At 35.4% G+C, this 20079-nt stretch overlaps 1 protein-coding gene across 2 annotated transcripts in view; it reads left to right on the top strand.

Annotated features, from left to right (window-relative positions):
- Positions 1 to 3749: 3749 nt before the first annotated feature.
- The window catches only part of LOC133623600 (RING finger protein 145), a 29115-nt gene continuing 12785 nt past the window's right edge, over positions 3750 to 20079 (top strand). Inside the window, exons 1-7 of one of the 2 annotated variants that reach the window (XM_061986822.1) lie at positions 3750 to 3973; positions 4124 to 4410; positions 10894 to 11002; positions 11104 to 11195; positions 14611 to 14846; positions 17534 to 17709; positions 17772 to 17912. In XM_061986822.1, coding sequence (XP_061842806.1) covers positions 4242 to 4410; positions 10894 to 11002; positions 11104 to 11195; positions 14611 to 14846; positions 17534 to 17709; positions 17772 to 17912 — 923 coding nt within the window. In that variant the 5' untranslated portion in view covers positions 3750 to 3973; positions 4124 to 4241. Of the gene's footprint in view, positions 3974 to 4123; positions 4411 to 10893; positions 11003 to 11103; positions 11196 to 14610; positions 14853 to 17533; positions 17710 to 17771; positions 17913 to 20079 lie in introns of both variants that reach the window. The other variant, XM_061986821.1, reaches the window with a different exon arrangement.

The raw sequence follows: 20079 nt of genomic DNA, 5'->3' as shown, positions 1-20079 counted from the left end.
ACGCAAGATACTCTTAAATCTAGAGTCTACGTCGAGATATTAATCTAAAAAAAAAATGAAAAAATTAAGGATTATATTACTAAAAAGACTCTTTTTTTATTTTATTTTTTTGACAGTAGGACTAACGCACTTTTCTTATTTATTCAGGTGATTAAACTTTACTGAAAAAGATGCATGTTTCCATAAGTTGTGTAATTTTTGAATAATATTTATATATATTTTTAGCAAATATTAGCAATTAAAGTGAAATTAATTTTGAATGAACTTTTAGCCAGAATTCTGTCAATCTTTTCTTTTTTTTTTCAATTAAAAAAATATACAAAAAAATATATATATATAAAAAAAGGACATTTCCTTAATCTGATTGGCTCGTTTGGCTATGACGTGAACAGGAAGTGTGCACGCAAGCTACTCTTAAATCAAGGGTCTATTTTGAGATATTCATCCAAAAAAAAAAGAAAAAATAAAGGATTATGTTACTAAAAAGGCTGTTTTTTGTTTTATTTTTTGACAGTAGGACTAACGCACTTTTTTTTATTTATTCTGGTGATTACATTTTACTGAAAAAGATACATGTTTCTATAAATTGTGTAATTTTTAATCATATTTCTTTCAGCAAATATTAGCAATTAAAATGAAATTAATTTTTCATTAACTTTTAGCCAGAATTCCCTCAATCTTTTTATTTTATTTTATTTTTTCAATAAAAAAATATTATTATTATTATTATTTATTTTTTTAAAGGACATTTCCTCAATCTGATTGGCTCGTTTGGCTATGACGTGAACAGGAAGTGTGCACGCAAGCTACTCTTAAATGTAGAGTCTACGTCATTCATCTAAAAAATAAAATAAAATAAAGGATTATATTACTAAAAAGGCTCTTTTTTATTTTATTTTTTGACAGTAGGACTAACGCACTTTTCTTATTTATTCCGGTGATTAAATTTGACTGAAAAAAATACATGTTTCCATAAATTGTGTAATTTTTAATCATATTTCTTTCAGCAAATATTAGCAATTAAAAGTGAAATTAATTTTGTATTAACTTTTAGCCACAATTCCCTCAATCTTTTTTTTGCAATAAAAAAAAGATAATAAAAGAAAAAAATATATACAAAAAATATATAAATTTAAAAAAAGGACATGTCCTCAATCTGATTGGCTCGTTTGGCTATGACGTGTACAGGAAGTGTGCACGAACGCTACTCTCAAATCTGGAGTCTACGTCGAGATATTCATCTAAAAAAAAATAAAAAAAATTAAGGATTATGTTACTAAAAAGGCTCTTTTTTATTGTATTTTTTTGACGGTATGACTAACGCAGTTTTGTTATTTTTGTGATTCAATTTGACTGAAAAAGATACATGTTTCCATAAATTGTGTCGTTTTTGATAATATTTATTTCAGCAAATATTAGCAAAATAAAGTGAAATTCAATTTTCAATTAAATTTTAGCCAAAATTCCCTCGATTTTTTTTTTCCCCAATAAAAAAAAATATACAAAAAATATATAAATAAAGAAAGGACATGTCCTCAATCTGATTGGCTTGTTTGGCTATGACGTATACAGAAAGTGTGCACGGAAGCTACTCTTAAATCTCGAGTCTACGAGTCTAAATTGTGTAAATTTGTTATATTTCTTTCAGCAATTATCAGAAATTAAAGTGAAATTCATTTTCAATGAATTTTTAGCTAAAATTCCTCCTTATTTTTTCCAACAAAAAAAAGATATTACTTTTTTTTCTTCCTCAATCTGATTGGCTCGTTTGGCTATGACGTGTACAGGAAGTGTGCACGCAAGCTACTCTCAAATCTGCAGTCTACGTCGAGATATTCATCTAAAAAAAAATAAAAAAAATTAAGGATTATGTTACTAAAAAGGCTCTTTTTTATTGTATTTTTTTGACGGTATGACTAACGCAGTTTTGTTATTTTTGTGATTCAATTTGACTGAAAAAGATACATGTTTCCATAAATTGTGTCGTTTTTGATAATATTTATTTCAGCAAATATTAGCAAAATAAAGTGAAATTCAATTTTCAATTAAATTTTAGCCAAAATTCCCTCGATTTTTTTTTTCCCCAATAAAAAAAAATATACAAAAAATATATAAATAAAGAAAGGACATGTCCTCAATCTGATTGGCTTGTTTGGCTATGACGTATACAGAAAGTGTGCACGGAAGCTACTCTTAAATCTCGAGTCTACGAGTCTAAATTGTGTAAATTTGTTATATTTCTTTCAGCAATTATCAGAAATTAAAGTGAAATTCATTTTCAATGAATTTTTAGCTAAAATTCCTCCTTATTTTTTCCAACAAAAAAAAGATATTACTTTTTTTTCTTCCTCAATCTGATTGGCTCGTTTGGCTGTGACGTATACAGGAAGTGTGCGCGCAAGCTACTCTTAAATGTAGAGTCTACGTCATTCATCTAAAACAATAAAATAAAATAAAGGATTATATTACTAAAAAGGCTCTTTTTTTATTTTATTTTTTGACAGTAGGACTAACGCACTTTTCTTATTTATTCCGGTGATTAAATTTGACTGAAAAAAATACATGTTTCCATAAATTGTGTAATTTTTAATCATATTTCTTTCAGCAAATATTAGCAATTAAAAGTGAAATTAATTTTGTATTAACTTTTAGCCACAATTCCCTCAATCTTTTTTTTTGCAATAAAAAAAAGATAATAAAAGAAAAAAAATATACAAAAAATATATAAATTAAAAAAAGACATGTCCTCAATCTGATCGTTTGGCTATGACGTGTACAGGAAGTGTGCACGAACGCTACTCTCAAATCTGCAGTCTACGTCGAGATATTCATCTAAAAAAAATGAAAAAATTAAGGATTATGTTACTAAAAAGGCTCTTTTTTATTGTATTTTTTTTGACAGTATGACTAACGCACTTTTCTTATTCTGGTGATTCAATTTGACTGAAAAAGATACATGTTTCCATAAATTGTGTCGTTTTTGATAATATTTCTTTCAGCAAATATTAGCAATTAAAAGTGAAATTAATTCTGTATTAACTTTTAGCCACAATTCCCTCAATCTTTTTTGTGCAATAAAAAAAAGATAATAAAAGAAAAAAAGAAAAAAAATTAAAAAGGGACATGTCCTCAATCTGATTGGCTCGTTTGGCTATGACGTGTACAGGAAGTGTGCACGAACGCTACTCTCAAATCTGGAGTCTACGTCGAGATATTCATCTAAAAAAAAAATAAAAAAAATTAAGGATTATGTTACTAAAAAGGCTATTTTTTATTGTATTTTTTTGACTGTATGAATAACGCACTTTTCTTATTCTGGTGATTCAATTTGACTGAAAAAGATACATGTTTCCACAAATTGTGTCGTTTTTGATAATATTTATTTCAGCAAATATTAGCAAAATAAAGTGAAATTCATTTTTCAATGAAATTTTAGCCAAAATTCCCTCGATTTTTTTTTTCCCCAATAAAAAAAAATATACAAAAAATATATAAATAAAGAAAGGACATGTCCTCAATCTGATTGGCTTGTTTGGCTATGACGTATACAGGAAGTGTGCACGCAAGCTACTCTTAAATCTCGAGTCTACGAGTCTAAATTGTGTACATTTTTTATATTTCTTTCAGCAATTATTATTATAAATTAATTTTTCAATTAATTTTTAGCTAAAATTCCTCCTTATTTTTTCAACAAAAAAAATATTTTTTTTCTTCCTCAATCTGATTGGCTCGTTTGGCTGTGACGTATACAGGAAGTGTGCGCGCAAGCTACCGAAACCATAACATTGCATGGAACTCTAACTACACGTCCTTCTATCGTCTCATATCTCACACTTTTACGTGTCCTTGTAGCTTGTTTTTTTTTTTTTTTCGCCCAGTAGTTGCTAAAAATGTAAAACATTTGACGTACTGCGTTTTAAAAACATGTCGCTAGCATACTGCTGCTGTGCGATGACTCGTGTCACTGTGCGACGTAAGTTTACCTTCAAACTGAACAGTTTTGAGTGTCGCTGACAATGTTATACAACACCCATTGAACATAAGATATTACTGTCGTTTCATTGCTAAAGTAAACAGTTGTTTATGACTAAAAACGCTGAGAAGTTTTGGTTTTGTCTTTCAGGGTGACCAAAAGATGACGCAAACTGACGAAACTGTCGTAAAAATCAGAATGTGACCCACTGCTCAGCCCCGCCCCTCCCCTAAAAAAAAGGAGTCTTGTTTGTGCATTTTAATTTAGGATGCCTCGTCTGGAGGAGTTGGCCAACGTGGCCCTCAGGGTGCCCAGCATCATGGCCCTGGACCTGCTCTACAAGTGTGACATAGACAGCTTAACGGAGCACCTCAGGGCCAAAAACCAAGACATGCTCTTCAAATATAAATATGTCATCTGGAACATGTACTACCTCGGTGAGTGACACACCTTTTACGGTTGCTATAATGTTCATTTTTGCTCGACGGCGTTTGTCCGGATAAATTTGTTTATTTGTGGCGGACCACCAGTGTTGGGTTAGTTACTGAACACCAGTAACTAGTTACAGTTACTAGTTACTTTATTTCAAAAGTAACTCAGTTACTAACTCTGTTACTTACACCAAAAAGTAATGTGTTACTGTGAAAAGTAACTATTTAGTTACCAGCAGAGGTGGGACCAAGTCATTGTTTTGCAAGTCACAAGTAAGTCTCAAGTCCCGAGTCAAGACAGGCAAGCCCCGAGTCAAGTCCAAAGTCAAGACTGGAAAGTCTCAAGTCAAGTCCTAAGTCCTGCATTTTGAGTTTCGAGTCCTTTTCAAGTCCTTTCAACCACAGACTAATATATTAACACAGATTGTGTATGCTTTTCAAACGCTGTATTTATTTATTAAAACAAGTGCATTTTTAAATTGCAGGAAAGAAAATTGTGCTGACATTGCACTTTATAATATCAATCAATCAATCAATGTTTATTTATATAGCCCTAAATCACAAGTGTCTCAAAGGGCTGCACAAGCCACAACGACATCCTCGGTATAGCCCACATAAGGGCAAGGAAAAACTCACCCCAGTGGGACGTCGATGTGAATGACTATGAGAAACCTTGGAGAGGACCGCATATGTGGGTAACCCCCCCCCCCTCTAGGGAGACCGAATGCAATGGATGTCGAGTGGGTCTAACATAATATTGTGAGAGTCCAGTCCATAGTGGATCCAGCATAACAGTAAGAGTCCAGTCCACAGTGGGGTCAGCAGGAAACCATCCCGAGCGGAGACGGGTCAGCAGCGCAGAGATGTTCCCAACCGATATACAGGCGAGCGGTTCACCCCGGGTCCCGACCCCGGACAGCCAGCACCCCATCCATGGCCACCGGATCTGTGTGTCTCCCCTTCCACAAGGGATAGGGGGGAACAGAGGAGAAAAGAAAAGAAACGGCAGATCAACTGGTCTAAAAAAGGGGGGCTATTCAAAGGGTAGAGTATACAAATGAGTTTTGAGATGGGACTTAAATGTTTCTACTGAGGTAGCATCTCTAACTGTTACCGGGAGGGCATTCCATAGTACTGGAGCCCGAATAGAAAACGCTCTACAGCCCGCAGACTTTTTTTGGGCTCTGGGAATCACTAATAAGCCGGAGTTCTTTGAACGCAGATTTCTTGCCGGGACATATGGTACAATACAATCGGTAAGATAGGCTGGAGCTAGACCGTGTAGTATTTTATACGTAAGTAGTAAAACCTTAAAGTCGCATCTTAAGTGCACAGGAAGCCAGTGCAGGTGAGCCAGTATAGGCGTAATATGATCAAACTTTCTTGTTCTTGTCAAAATATAGCACTATTAACCAGTCATTTTAAACATTAACTCATTCCTTTACAGAACAAACACATTGAAAAATAAAGTGCAAATGTACTTATTTGTACAAAAGTGTTAACGTTGAAAAAAACATGACATATACGTGAACATAACAAAAAAGTTGTACTTTTTATATGTCAGGGCCCTATGCTGCATTGCATTTGCAAAAGACCAAATTAGCCAAGAGTCTTGTCAGTCATTTGTGCACGATGGGGGCGTAGTATGATGCCACCATGGCTGAAAACTCGCTCCACTGGAGCACTGGAGGCAGGCACTGCCAAGACTCTCATGGCCACTCGGAACAGTGAAGGAAGAGTCTTCATGTTCAATGCCCAGAACAAAAGGGGGGAGAGAGTTTTTTTTGGGTTGGTGCACTACTTGTAAGTGTATCTTGTGTTTTTTATGTTGATTTAATTAAAAAAAGAAAAAATATATATATATATTTCTTGTGCGGCCCGATACCAATCGATTCACGGACCAGTACCGGGCGGCGGCCCGGTGGTTGGGGACCACTGAGGTAAACAACCAACAGTATGTCAGAAAGCTAGCTAAAACGGTACACTTATTCATAATATAGTATACATTTTAACTGACCTTTATTTTACTATTTTTGTCTTTTTTTTAGGTGGCTAAAATACGCGGTGCTGCTGACCGCCGTCTAACGTTACGTGTGATATATTGACTAACGTAACCCTGCTTAAAAAAAATCACTGAACAAAAAGTATGAATAAGGTAGTGAACTGCAACAGATTCCCGTGTTTGCAATAACGTTATAACGTTAGCAGTGAGTTTACAGCCTCACTGATTTAACTACACAGCAAATAAAAGTCACGTTACTTAGCCAATAAACGTTATCTCACATTCAAAACTTACCGTTCTTTGTGCAACTTCAAATGCCGGACGAAGTTGGAAGTTGTTGCCTCTCCATCAGTAATTTTGGAACCGCATGTGTTGCATACTGCAAACCGTTTTGTGTTGACCACCTCGTAATTTTTATACCCAAACGAAATTATTTTAGGTATCATTTTTTGTTCACTGGCGTGTGGTTTGGACATGTCTTCTTCGTTGGTTGTCCTGCAATTTGATTGGATGAATGCTGTGTGATGAAAACAAAGCAGATCTAATTTGATTGGCTGTTGTACTGAGAGCACACCAGCTGACACACGCAACGCTGATAGACAAGCACACAATGAAAAATACGGAGCGCTCCCGAATAACTTTTTCATCTTTGGGTTTTGGGGAAAGTAGCAAGTCATGTCAAGTCATGTCAATTCAAAAGGCTCAAGTCCAAGTGAAGTCACAAGTCATTGATGTTCAAGTCTAAGTCGAGTTGCAAGTCTTTTTACATTTTGTCAAGTCGAGTCTAAAGTCATCAAATTCATGACTCGAGTCTGACTCGAGTCCAAGTCATGTGACTCGAGTCCACACCTCTGGTTACCAGTGTTGGGACTAACGCGTTACAAAGTAAGTACGTAGTTTCGGCGGTAACTAGTAATCTAACGCATTATTTTTTTATATTCAGTAACTCAGTTACCGTTACTACATCATGCGTTACTGCGTTATTTTACGTTATTTTTTTATGTAGTATCGGCTAGAAACAGAAGATTTGAGTGTGTTTTATTGGAGCGCTGCGGTGTCGTCCTTCTGAATCTCTCGTGTCACGGAAGAGGCGCGCTGTGCGTGTGTCTGGGTGTGGGGAGAGAGGGAGGGAGGGAGGGCGTGTCTGATCATGGCAGAGCTGCAGTAGAGTTTCTTAACATGGAGATATTATCACTACTGTAACTGAGGGTTTATGTATAATAATAATAATAATAATAATAACTGGGATTTATATAGCGCTTTTCTAAGTACCCAAAGTCGCTTTACATGTAGAACCCATCAATCATTCACACCTGGTGGTGGTAAGCTACTTTCATAGCCACAGCTGCCCTGGGGTAGACTGACGGAAGCGTGGCTGCAATTTGCGCCAACGGCCCCTCCGACCACCACCTATCATTCATCATTCAATTCACCGGTGTGAGTGGCACCGGGGGCAAAGGGTGAAGTGTCCCACCCAAGGACACAACGGCAGCGATTTTTGGATGGTAAGAGGCGGGGAGCGAACCTGCAACCCTCAGGTTTGTATGTCGCCTATACTTTATAAAACTACAAAATAACAAACACAGCAGCAGCTCAATAAATGATTCAGCAGCAGACTAGATTGGGCTAAGTGTATTGTATAAAGCTGCCTCCATACTCCATACTCAAGAAGTGGACTTGAAGTGGGTGTGGCATGGATGATTGTTTGGCGCCCAATAAAAGACTTGATGGAGGATTCTTCAAAAGCAAGCCCTGCGTTATTTTACATGTAGTATCGGCTAGAAACAGAAGATTTGAGTGTGTTTTATTGGAGCGCTGCGGTGTCGTCCTTCTGAATCTCTCGTGTCACGGAAGAGGCGCGCTGTGCGTGTGTCTGGGTGTGGGGAGGGAGGGAGGGAAGGGGGGGTGTGTTTGATCATGGCAGCGCTGCAGTAGAGTTTCTTAACATGGAGATATTATCACTACTGTAACTGAGGGTTTATATATGTCGCCTATACTTTATAAAACTACAAAATAACAAACACGGAGGCTCCAGTTTTACACGAGGACCACTTTATTTCCTTTCTTTTCAAAACCTCCGCTCCACTACAACGTGTCACCACTTCCGCTCTTAGCGCCTTCAAAATAAGAGCTCAAGGCATACACTGTATAACAGGAATTTAACATCACAAAGAGGCAAACCCATAAAAATAGCACGAAAACATTTTCCAAGCTCCTGCACACAGTGGACAGTGAGCACATAAACATGAAAAGCGAGCTAAAGAAAACACTCCAAACTCTGCCTCTGCTCATCATTCATCACTGAAGGTACACACTGTCAATTCTCTTATATACCCTTTCATTCTAGACTTCTAGAGTGTTTGATTATCACATCACTCTAAATGTATAGACTATAAAGTTCACAAACATAAAGAGGGATCCTTATGGGCCAGGGCAATCTTTCCTTATCTCTAAACTAAAAGTGGGGAAATGCTTAGAGTGTTCTGGGCTTCAGACATGATTTTATTTCACAATTCCTTGAGAGAAAAAAACGCCTGGTTAGGCTTTGTGTATGTAAAGTTAAAGTAGTTAAAGTACTTCCTTGGTTTACAGCTATGTTGTTATTATGCTGTTTGTTACTTATGTATGTTATGTTGCAGCTATTTAAAATAGTGTAAAAAAAAAAATCTGTGTAAAAAAACACAGTTTAATAAAATTGCTACTGAAAAGAATTCAGCGTATTAGAATTAAATTTAAAAAAATCAGGACAGAAATTTTCAGTATAAAAAAATTCAGTGCAGAAAAATTCAGTGTAAAAAAATCCAGTGCAGGAATAACATGTTTAAAAAAAATTCAGTGTATACATTTTTAGTGTAAGAAAATTAATTTCTGAAAAATTAAATTCAATGCAAAAATATTAACTGTAAAAAAAAAAATCAGTGTATAAAATTTCATTATACAAAAAAAATGTAGTGCTGAAAAATTTTGTGCAGAAAAATTTAGTGTAAAAAAGTTGGTGTAGAAAAATCAGTACAGAAATTTTCAGTGTAAAAAAAATTCAGTGCGGGCAGCACAGTGGTGGAGGGGTTAGTGCGTTTGCCTCACAATACGAAGGTCCTGAGTACTCTTGGGTTCCAAAGACATGCACCTGGGGATAGGTTGATTGGCAACACTAAATTGGCCCTAGTGTGTGAATGTGAGTGTGAATGTTGTCTGTCTATCTGTGTTGGCCCTGCGATGAGGTGGCGACTTGTCCAGGGTGTACCCCGCCTTCCGCCCGACTGTAGCTGAGATAGGCTCCAGCGCCCCCCGCGACCCCAAAGGGAATAAGCGGTAGAAAATGGATGGATGGATGGATGGAACTCTGCTAAGCAATGTGGTCTACATACAACACACAAAGACAAAGATATGTTTCAAAGGGCCAATTTGTTTCAGGCCAGAACAAATTGACAAAACTATTTTAAATAGCTGCAACATAACATACATAAGTAACAAACAGCATAATAACAACATAGCTGTCAACCAAGGAAGGCACACACTACATACACAAAGCCTAACCAGGCGTTTTTCTCTCTCAAGGAATTGTGAAATAAAATCATGTCTGAAGCCCAGAACACTCTACACATTTCCCCAGTTTTAGTTTAGAGATAAGGAAAGATTGCCCTGGCCCACTAGCATCCCTCTTTATGTTTGTGAACTTTATAGTCTATACATTTAGAGTGATGTGATAATCAAACACTCTAGAAGTCTAGAATGAAAGAGTATATACAATAATTGACAGAGTGTGTGTGTACCTTCAGTGCGCAGTGCCTCGTTAAAATCCAGCCGCTGTTGCTTAGGAGGTGAAGTGTGTCTCTTTTTACTAGCTTCGTCGAAGCATGTTGCTTTTGTAGCTGTTTCAGCAGATTTGAATTGATAGGATATTTGATCCAAGACACAACTTACATTTAACTAAAATGTTCTTTTATTTGTGATCCACAAAAGAAAAGTAGTGAGAATATCTCCATGTTAAGAAACTCGACTTCTGGCTCCGCCATGATGTAAACACAGACACGCCCCCTCCCACACACACACATACAGAGCGCGCGCCTCTTTTCCGGTCGCCTCTTCTGTAGCGCTTTAATAAAACACACTTAGATATTCTCAGTTTCTAGCCGATACTACATAAAAAATAACGCAGTAATGCATCATGTAGTAACGGTAACTGAGTTACTGAATATAAAAAATAACGCTTTAGATTACTAGTTACCGCCGAAAGTAACGGCGTTACATTAACGTGTTAGTCCCAACACTGCCCATAATAAATTCATAAAAGAAGCAAACTTCATGAATGTTTTAGTGAGCAACAAGTATGTGCTGCAATCAAAATAAGAGTTGTAGAAATGATTGTAAACTGAAGACAGCCATGACATGATGTTCTTTACTTTTGACCGCGATGCACCTCTCTGACAATGTCCATGAAAAATGAGCTCTTTAAGACCCAGTGGTAAATATCTCGCTCTTGCAAGGTCACGTGATCAACGCGGTGGTGTTGGTGCTGCCATTGAGACACATCGTGACGCTCTACCTCCACATCCTGGCCGCCATGTTGCTCTACATGGGCCACCAGATCTCCAAGTCAGACACGCTCTTTTTGCTCCTTGAGATAACACGCCGACATATCCCTCCATGTTCCAGAGACGTCACCGTGTGATATTGTGCATCTGTCAATGTCACAGGGAGTATATTCGGGAGGAGATGCAGTCTGGCTACGAAGGCGCGGTGTACCTCCATTCTCTGGCCTTCAACAGATTTGTGTCTGCGCTGACAAGTGAGTCCTTAAAAACAATGTCTTTATGTTTGTAACTCTTCTCCACACGTGTTGTCACCACTCATGTTTTACTTCTTCCTACAAACTATGCTCCAAAACAGTCACACATACACTATATTGCCAAAAGTATTTGGCCACCCATTAAAATGATCAGAATAATTTTCAAGGTAAAAAATGATTTTCAGGGTAAAAGTTGATTTTCAAAGTAAAAAATGATTTTCATGGTAAAAAAATGATTTTCAAGGTAAAAAATGATTTTCATGGTAAAAAAATGATTTTCAAGTTAAAAGTTGATTTTCAAGGTAAAAAATTATTTTCAAGGTAAAAGTAGATTTTCCCAGGTAAAAAAATGATTTTCCAGGTAAAAAATAATTTTCCAGGTAAAAGTTGATTTTCAAGGTAAAAAATAATTTTCCAGGTAAAAAAAGATTTTCAAGGTAAAAAAAGATTTTCAAGGTAAAAAAAAAAGATTTTCAAGGTAAAAAAAAAAAGATTTTCAAGGTAAAAGTTGATTTTCAAATTAAAAATGATTTTCAAGGTAAAAGTTGATTTTCAAATTAAAAAATTATTTTCATGGTAAAAAATGATTTTCAAGGTAAAAGTTGATTTTCAAGGTAAAAAATGATTTTCAAGGTAAAAGTTGATTTTCAAGGTAAAAAATGATTTTCAAGGTAAAAGTTGATTTTCATGGTAAAAAATTATTTTCATGGTAAAAAATTATTTTCATGGTAAAAAATTATTTTCATGGTAAACAATTATTTTCAAAGTAAAAGTTGATTTTCAAGGTAAAAGTTGATTTTCAAGGTAAAAAAAAAAAAAAGATTTTCAAGGTAAAAAAAAATGATTTTCAAGGTAAAAGTTGATTTTCAAATTAAAAAATGATTTTCATGGTAAAAAATTATTTTCAAGGTAAATGTTGATTTTCAAGGTAAAAAATGATTTTCATGGTAAAAAAAGTGATTTTCAAGGTAAAAGTTGATTTTCAAAGTAAAAAATTATTTTCAAGGTAAAAGTTGATTTTCAAGGTAAAAAATGATTTCCATGGTAAAAAAAATGATTTTCAAGGTAAAAGTTGATTTTCAAGGTAAAAAATTATTTTCAAGGTAAAAAATTATTTTCATGGTAAAAAATTATTTTCATGGTAAACAATTATTTTCAAAGTAAAAGTTGATCTTCAAGGTAAAAGTTGATTTTCAAGGTAAAAAAAAAAAAGATTTTCAAGGTAAAAAAAATTATTTTCAAGGTAAAAGTTGATTTTCAAATTAAAAAATGATTTTCATGGTAAAAAATTATTTTCAAGGTAAATGTTGATTTTCAAGGTAAAAAATGATTTTCATGGTTAAAAAAAAATATTTTCAAGTTAAAAGTTGATTTTCAAAGTAAAAAATTATTTTCAAGATAAAAGTTGATTTTCAAGGTAAAAAATTATTTTCAAGGTAAAAGTTGATTTTCAAGGTAAAAAATGATTTTCATGGTAAAAAATGATTTTCAAGGTAAAAGTTGATTTTCAAGGTAAAAGTTGATTTTCAAGGTAAAAATATATTTTCAAGGTAAAAGTTGATTTTCAAGGTAAAAAATGATTTTCAAGGTAAAAGTTGATTTTCAAGGTAAAAAATGATTTTCAAGGTAAAAGTTGATTTTCAAGGTAAAAATATATTTTCAAGGTAAAAGTTGATTTTCAAGGTAAAAAATGATTTTCAAGGTAAAAGTTGATTTTCATGGTAAAAAAGGATTTTTATGGTAAAAAAGGATTTTCAAGGTAAAAAAGGATTTTCTAGATAAAAAAAATGATTTTCAAGGTAAAAGTTGATTTTCAAGGTAAAAATTGATTTTCAAGGTAAAAAATGATTTTCAAAGTAAAAGTTGATTTTCAAGGTAAAAAAAAAAAAAGATTTTCAAGGTAAAAAAAAAAGATTTTCAAGGTAAAAGTTGATTTTCAAATTAAAAAATGATTTTCATGGTAAAAAATTATTTTCAAGGTAAATGTTGATTTTCAAGGTAAAAAATGATTTTCATGGTAAAAAAAGTGATTTTCAAGGTAAAAGTTGATTTTCAAAGTAAAAAATTATTTTCAAGGTAAAAGTTGATTTTCAAGGTAAAAAATGATTTCCATGGTAAAAAAAATGATTTTCAAGGTAAAAGTTGATTTTCAAGGTAAAAAATTATTTTCAAGGTAAAAAATTATTTTCATGGTAAAAAATTATTTTCATGGTAAACAATTATTTTCAAAGTAAAAGTTGATTTTCAAGGTAAAAGTTGATTTTCAAGGTAAAAAAAAAAAAGATTTTCAAGGTAAAAAAAATTATTTTCAAGGTAAAAGTTGATTTTCAAATTAAAAAATGATTTTCATGGTAAAAAATTATTTTCAAGGTAAATGTTGATTTTCAAGGTAAAAAATGATTTTCATGGTTAAAAAAAAATATTTTCAAGTTAAAAGTTGATTTTCAAAGTAAAAAATTATTTTCAAGATAAAAGTTGATTTTCAAGGTAAAAAATTATTTTCAAGGTAAAAGTTGATTTTCAAGGTAAAAAATGATTTTCATGGTAAAAAATGATTTTCAAGGTAAAAGTTGATTTTCAAGGTAAAAGTTGATTTTCAAGGTAAAAATATATTTTCAAGGTAAAAGTTGATTTTCAAGGTAAAAAATGATTTTCAAGGTAAAAGTTGATTTTCAAGGTAAAAAATGATTTTCAAGGTAAAAGTTGATTTTCAAGGTAAAAATATATTTTCAAGGTAAAAGTTGATTTTCAAGGTAAAAAATGATTTTCAAGGTAAAAGTTGATTTTCATGGTAAAAAAGGATTTTTATGGTAAAAAAGGATTTTCAAGGTAAAAAAGGATTTTCTAGATAAAAAAAATGATTTTCAAGGTAAAAGTTGATTTTCAAGGTAAAAATTGATTTTCAAGGTAAAAAATGATTTTCAAAGTAAAAGTTGATTTTCAAGGTAAAATTTGATTTTCAAGGTAAAAAAATATTTTCATGGTAAAAAAAATTATTTTCAAGGTAAACGTTGATTTTCAAGGTAAAAGTTGATTTTCATGGTAAAAAATGATATTCAAGGTAAAAAATGATTTTCAAGGTAAAAAATTATTTATATTATTTATATTCTACCGCTGGTCCCTTTTGGGACCAGCGGTAGAAAATGGATGGATGGAAATATTTGGACATGTATGTATAAAATGTATAAAATTAGTCTAAAGTAGTTGCAACTATAGTTTCTTCTTATCGGCAAAAAACAGACTTTTTCTAACGATCATTCTCTGACTTCAGCATGCCAGTAAAGTGCATGAACTGGAGCATCAAACATTCCACGATCATATTCTCTTTCCCCTTATCATTTGCAACCGCCTGCGGTGCATTCTCATGAGTCCAAACGTTGACAGTAACTGCTTGTTCCTTTTGTGCGTCGCTCAGGTCAGATCATCCTCAGCACGCTGTGTGCCTTCCTGATGAAGACCAGGAAGCTGTGGCTCTTCTCCGCTCACTTCCTCCCCCTGCTGGCCAGACTGTGCACTGCCACGCCCTCCACGCTGCTCACGCTCAACGTCCTCTCCTCGGGACTGACGGGGACCGCCGTCGCCGTCTTCCTCCTCGCCAACCTCTTTGTGCCGTATCGCCTCGCCAAGGCCGCGTATTCACAGCTGCTTCAGGTCGAGGTGGACGGATTTTATTTGAGTTTTATTAAGGTTTTTTTTTAGAGATGTCCGATAATGGCTTTTTTGCCGATATTCCGATATTGTCCAACTCTTAATTACCAATTCCGATATCAAACGATACCGATATATACAGTCGTGGAATGAACACATTATTATGCCTAATTTTGTTGTGATGCCCCGCTGGATGCATTAAACAATGTAACAAGGTTTTCCAAAATATATCAACTCAAGTTATGGAAAAAAATGCCAACATGGCACTGCCATATTTATTATTATGTCACAAAGTGCATTATTTCGGGAATTTTTCCAGTTAAAAAAAACTAGTTTTTTGTCCTGACTAAGAGGAACGTTTTGACGGTGGAACGGTTGAAAAATGTGGAAGGAGTAGTCGCCAGAAAAAATAATTTGGAAAACCGAGAATTCTAGGTATTCCTGGAAATTTTTTAAACTTGAAAAATAGTTTGAATGTGCAGGATGAGTGGAATATGTTGAAGGTGAAATGGTTTGAATCGGTTGAAAAATGTGGAAATGGTGGAAGTTTGAAAAATGGCCAATTCATTTTGAATGGGGAAAATCTCCCAAAAAAACTTGGGAATTGTAGGAAATCCGGGAATTTTTTTAATAGAATTGTTGAAAAAGAGCGCACAATTCCTGAACAGGCTGAATATTTTGAAGTTGGAGCGGTGTGAATCAGATGAAAAATGTGGGAGTTGTGGAACTTTGAAAACATTTCCTATTCATTAAAATGGGAATTTCATGAAAATTTGGGAATTCCGGGAAATGGAATTGTTGGGAAAAGGCTAAAGTGGTTGATGTTGGAATTTTTCAAATCGTAGGAGAAATGTTGAAGTTGTAACGTTTTTAATTGAGAAATGGTATTACAGAGTTCCTGGAATTTTGGGAAAACCAGGAATTTTTCCAGTTAAAAAAAAATTAAGTTTTTGTCCTGACTAAGAGGAACGTTTTGACGGTGGAACGGTTGAAAAATGTGGAAGGAGTAGTCGCCAGAAAAAAATAATTTGGGAAACAGAGAATGATAGGAATTCCTGGAAATTTTTTTAACTTGGAAAAATGATAGTTTGAATGTGCAGGATGAGTGGAATATGTTGAAGGTGGAATGGTTAGAATCGGTTGAAAAATGTGGAAATGGTGGAAGTTTGAAAAATGGCCAATTCATTTTGAATGGGGAAAATCTCCCAAAAAAACTAGGAATTCTAGGAACTCCGGGAATTTTTTAATCGAATTGTTGAAAAAGAGCACACAATTCCTGAACAGGCTGAATATTTTGAAGTTGGAGCGGTGTGAATCAGATGAAAAATGTGGGAGTTGTGGAACTTTGAAAACATTTCCTATTCATTAAAATGGGAATTTCATGAAAATTTGGGAATTCCGGGAAAATAGGGAATTGTTGTGAAAATGCTAAAGTGGTTGATGTTGGAATTTTTCAAATCGGTGGAGAAATGTTGAAGTTGTAACGTTTTTAATTGAGAAATGGTATTACGGAGTTCCTGGAATTTCGGGAAAACCAGGAATTTTTCCAGTTAAAAAAAATTAGGTTTTTGTCCTGACTAAGAGGACCGTTTTGACGGTGGAACGGTTGAAAAATGTGGAAGGAGTAGTCGGCAGAAAAAATAATTTGGAAAACCGAGAATTCTAGGAATTCCTGGAATTTTTTTTAACTTGGAAAAATGATAGTTTGAATGTGCAGGATGAGTGGAATATGTTGAAGGTGGAATAGTTTGAATCGGTTGAAAAATGTGGAAATGGTGGAAGTTTGAAAAATGGCCAATTCATTTTGAATGGGGGAAAATCTCCCCAAAAAACTGGGAATTCTAGGAAATCCGGGAATTTTTTTAAATAGAATTGTTGAAAAAGAGCACACAATTCCTGAACAGGCTGAATATTTTGAAGTTGGAGCGGTGTGAATCAGATGAAAAATGTGGGAGTTGTGGAACTTTGAAAACATTTCCTATTCACTAAAATGGGAATGTCATGAAAATTTGGGAATTCCGGGAAATAGGGAATTGTTGGGAAAAGGCTAAAGTGGTTGATGTTGGAATTTTTCAAATCGGTCGAGAAATGTTGAAGTTGTAACATTTTTAATTGAGAAATGGAATTAGAATTTCGGGAAAACCAGGAATTTTTCCATTAAAAAAAAAAAAAAAAAAAAATTTTTTTTTTGTCCTGACTAAGAGAAACGTTTTGACGGTGGAACGGTTGAAGTGGGTTGAAAAATGTGGATGGGGTAGTCGCCAGAAAAAAGGGTGAAAATAGGGTTTGGAAAACCGAGAATTCTGGGATTTCCTGGAATTTTTTTTAAACTTGGAAAAATGATAGTTTGAATGTGCAGGATGAGTGGAATATGTTGAAGGGGGAATGGTTTGAAGGGTTAGCTGGGGGTGTATATTGTAGTGTCCCGGAAGAGTTAGTGCTGCAAGGGATTCTGGGTATTTGTTCTGTTGTGTTATGGTGCGGATGTTCTCCCGAAATGTGTTGGTGTGGGTTCACAGTGTGGCGCATACTTGTAACAGTATTAAAGTTGTTTATACGGCCACCCTCAGTGTGACCTGTATGGCTGTTGACCAAGTATGTTATTGGTATATGGTATATTATCGGACATCTCTAGTTTATTTTGTTGTTTTTTAATTCGCTAGATGTGTTTTTTTGAACGTTTTCCTCAGGTGCTGGAGCTGTACAGGCTTCTGGCGGTGGGGATCTCCCTGTGGAACCAGTTCGCAGTCCCGGTGCTCTTCAGCATCTTCTGGTTTGTCCTCTTCGTCGTCCACCTGTGCTCCGACGCCATGTCAGGCTCCGCCTCCACCTTGCACCAGGGCGTCACGTTCTTCCTGCTCACAAGGTTCGGACTTAATTTTGCACGGATGGACATGTGTTTTTTTGACGAAGTCCTTCGCTCAACAGTGTTTCGGAATGTTGCGCAACACCGTACTCTCTCCTGGGTCTGACCTTCGTGGTTTCCTACCTGGCCCTCGGACTGCTCAACCTGTGCAAGTTCTACCTGGGGGGCTACGCCGCCTTGCAGAACGAGAACGTCATGCACAGGTGACGTGTTCTAGTTTTGTGTCCTGACACTAGAATGCAGAATCTATTTTACTCACCTGCAGAGAGCACCGGGTGTTGCCTACAGGTATGGCAAAGCAAAAATGTATCGCTGTAAGCAATAATAATAATATAGATTTTATTTGTAAAAAGCACTTTACATTGAGTAAACAACCTCAAAGTGCTACAGTGTATTAAAAAAAATAATAAAATAATAAAAGCCTTTTTTAAAAGCATCCACAGTCTGTGGTACCCTCAGGTGGTCAGGGAGAGCATACCACAGACTGGGAGCGGCAGAGCAGAAAGCCCGGTCTCCCATTGTTCGTAGCTTTGTCCTCGGAGGTTGGCGGAGGTGTCGTGTGGAGGATTTGAGGGTGAGCAGTTCTTTGAGGTAGAGGGGGGGCATTTCCATATACTAAAATATATACTGTATTTCCAAATTTTGCGAGTTTTTTTAAAAAAATTTTTAAAGAAATTAGTCTAAAAAATATAGACAATTTTCAAACATATTTTTTTGCTTTTACTGCGAACCTCATTACGCAGTGTGTTGAATAATGCAGACACCTTTGTTACTGGATACTTTCTAATACTCTTCTGCCTTCAAATACGTTCCTTCTGGAAGTCATGTGCAAATATGATTATTTGATGCAAATGTGCTGTTTTAGACGGCAATGTCGTTCAATTAGGGACGTTATTGTGTACGTTTAGCTTGTGTGCTATCGTGGGCTTTGCTGCTGTGTAGCTGCAAGCTCCAAGTAGCCTATAAGCCTACCATGTTTACCTTTTTGTAGACTACTTCACAAAATACAAGAAAGGGGACATTTAGATGTTAGCTGGAGTTGGACTCTTGTATCCGAGCGCTTGTGTCATAGATTTAAGGTAGAAGCCGATACATTCCGATAATATTTTGCTGATAATATACACCGTATAGTAACTCGCACTTTGAATTATATATACTGTATTTTCCGGACTATAGAGTGCACGGGTATAAATGCCGCACCGGACTATAAGTCGCAGATGAGATATTCGCACAGAAAGGTTTTGTAATTGTTTATTTACATACCTTAATTATTTCCAAACAGTGCCTGTAACATGGCAGTAAAACGGCTGATCAAACAAAACAGAAGTCATCGTCGTGGACCCACTAGCATTATACAGTATACAGGTAAAAGCCAGTAAATTAGAATATTTTGAAAAACTTGATTTATTTCAGTAATTGCATTCAAAAGGTGTAACTTGTACATTATATTTATTCATTGCACACAGACTGATGCATTCAAATGTTTATTTCATTTAATTTTGATGATTTGAAGTGGCAACAAATGAAAATCCAAAATTCCGTGTGTCACAAAATTAGAATATTACTTAAGGCTAATACAAAAAAGGGATTTTTAGAAATGTTGGCCAACTGAAAAGTATGAAAATGAAAAATATGAGCATGTACAATACTCAATACTTGGTTGGAGCTCCTTTTGCCTCAATTACTGCGTTAATGCGGCGTGGCATGGAGTCGATGAGTTTCTGGCACTGCTCAGGTGTTATGAGAGCCCAGGTTGCTCTGATAGTGGCCTTCAACTCTTCTGCGTTTTTGGGTCTGGCATTCTGCATCTTCCTTTTCACAATACCCCACAGATTTTCTATGGGGCTAAGGTCAGGGGAGTTGGCGGGCCAATTTAGAACAGAAATACCATGGTCCGTAAACCAGGCACGGGTAGATTTTGCGCCGTGTGCAGGCGCCAAGTCCTGTTGGAACTTGAAATCTCCATCTCCATAGAGCAGGTCAGCAGCAGGAAGCATGAAGTGCTCTAAAACTTGCTGGTAGACGGCTGCTTTGACCCTGGATCTCAGGAAACAGAGTGAACCGACACCAGCAGATGACATGGCACCCCAAACCATCACTGATGGTGGAAACTTTACACTAGACTTCAGGCAACGTGGATCCTGTGCCTCTCCTGTCTTCCTCCAGACTCTGGGACCTCGATTTCCAAAGGAAATGCAAAATTTGCTTTCGTCAGAAAACATGACTTTGGACCACTCAGCAGCAGTCCAGCTCTTTTTTTCCTTAGCCCAGGTGAGACGCTTTTCGCGCTGTTTCTTGGTCAACAGTGGCTTGACACGAGGCATGCGGCAGTTGAAACCCATGTCTTTCAAGCGTCTCTTGGTGGTGGAT

This window comes from Nerophis lumbriciformis, linkage group LG26, assembly GCF_033978685.3.
Source record: "Nerophis lumbriciformis linkage group LG26, RoL_Nlum_v2.1, whole genome shotgun sequence".
Taxonomy (NCBI): domain Eukaryota; kingdom Metazoa; phylum Chordata; class Actinopteri; order Syngnathiformes; family Syngnathidae; genus Nerophis; species Nerophis lumbriciformis.
The sequence above is the reverse complement of the archived record's forward strand: the minus strand, read 5'-3'. Positions and strand labels throughout refer to the sequence as shown.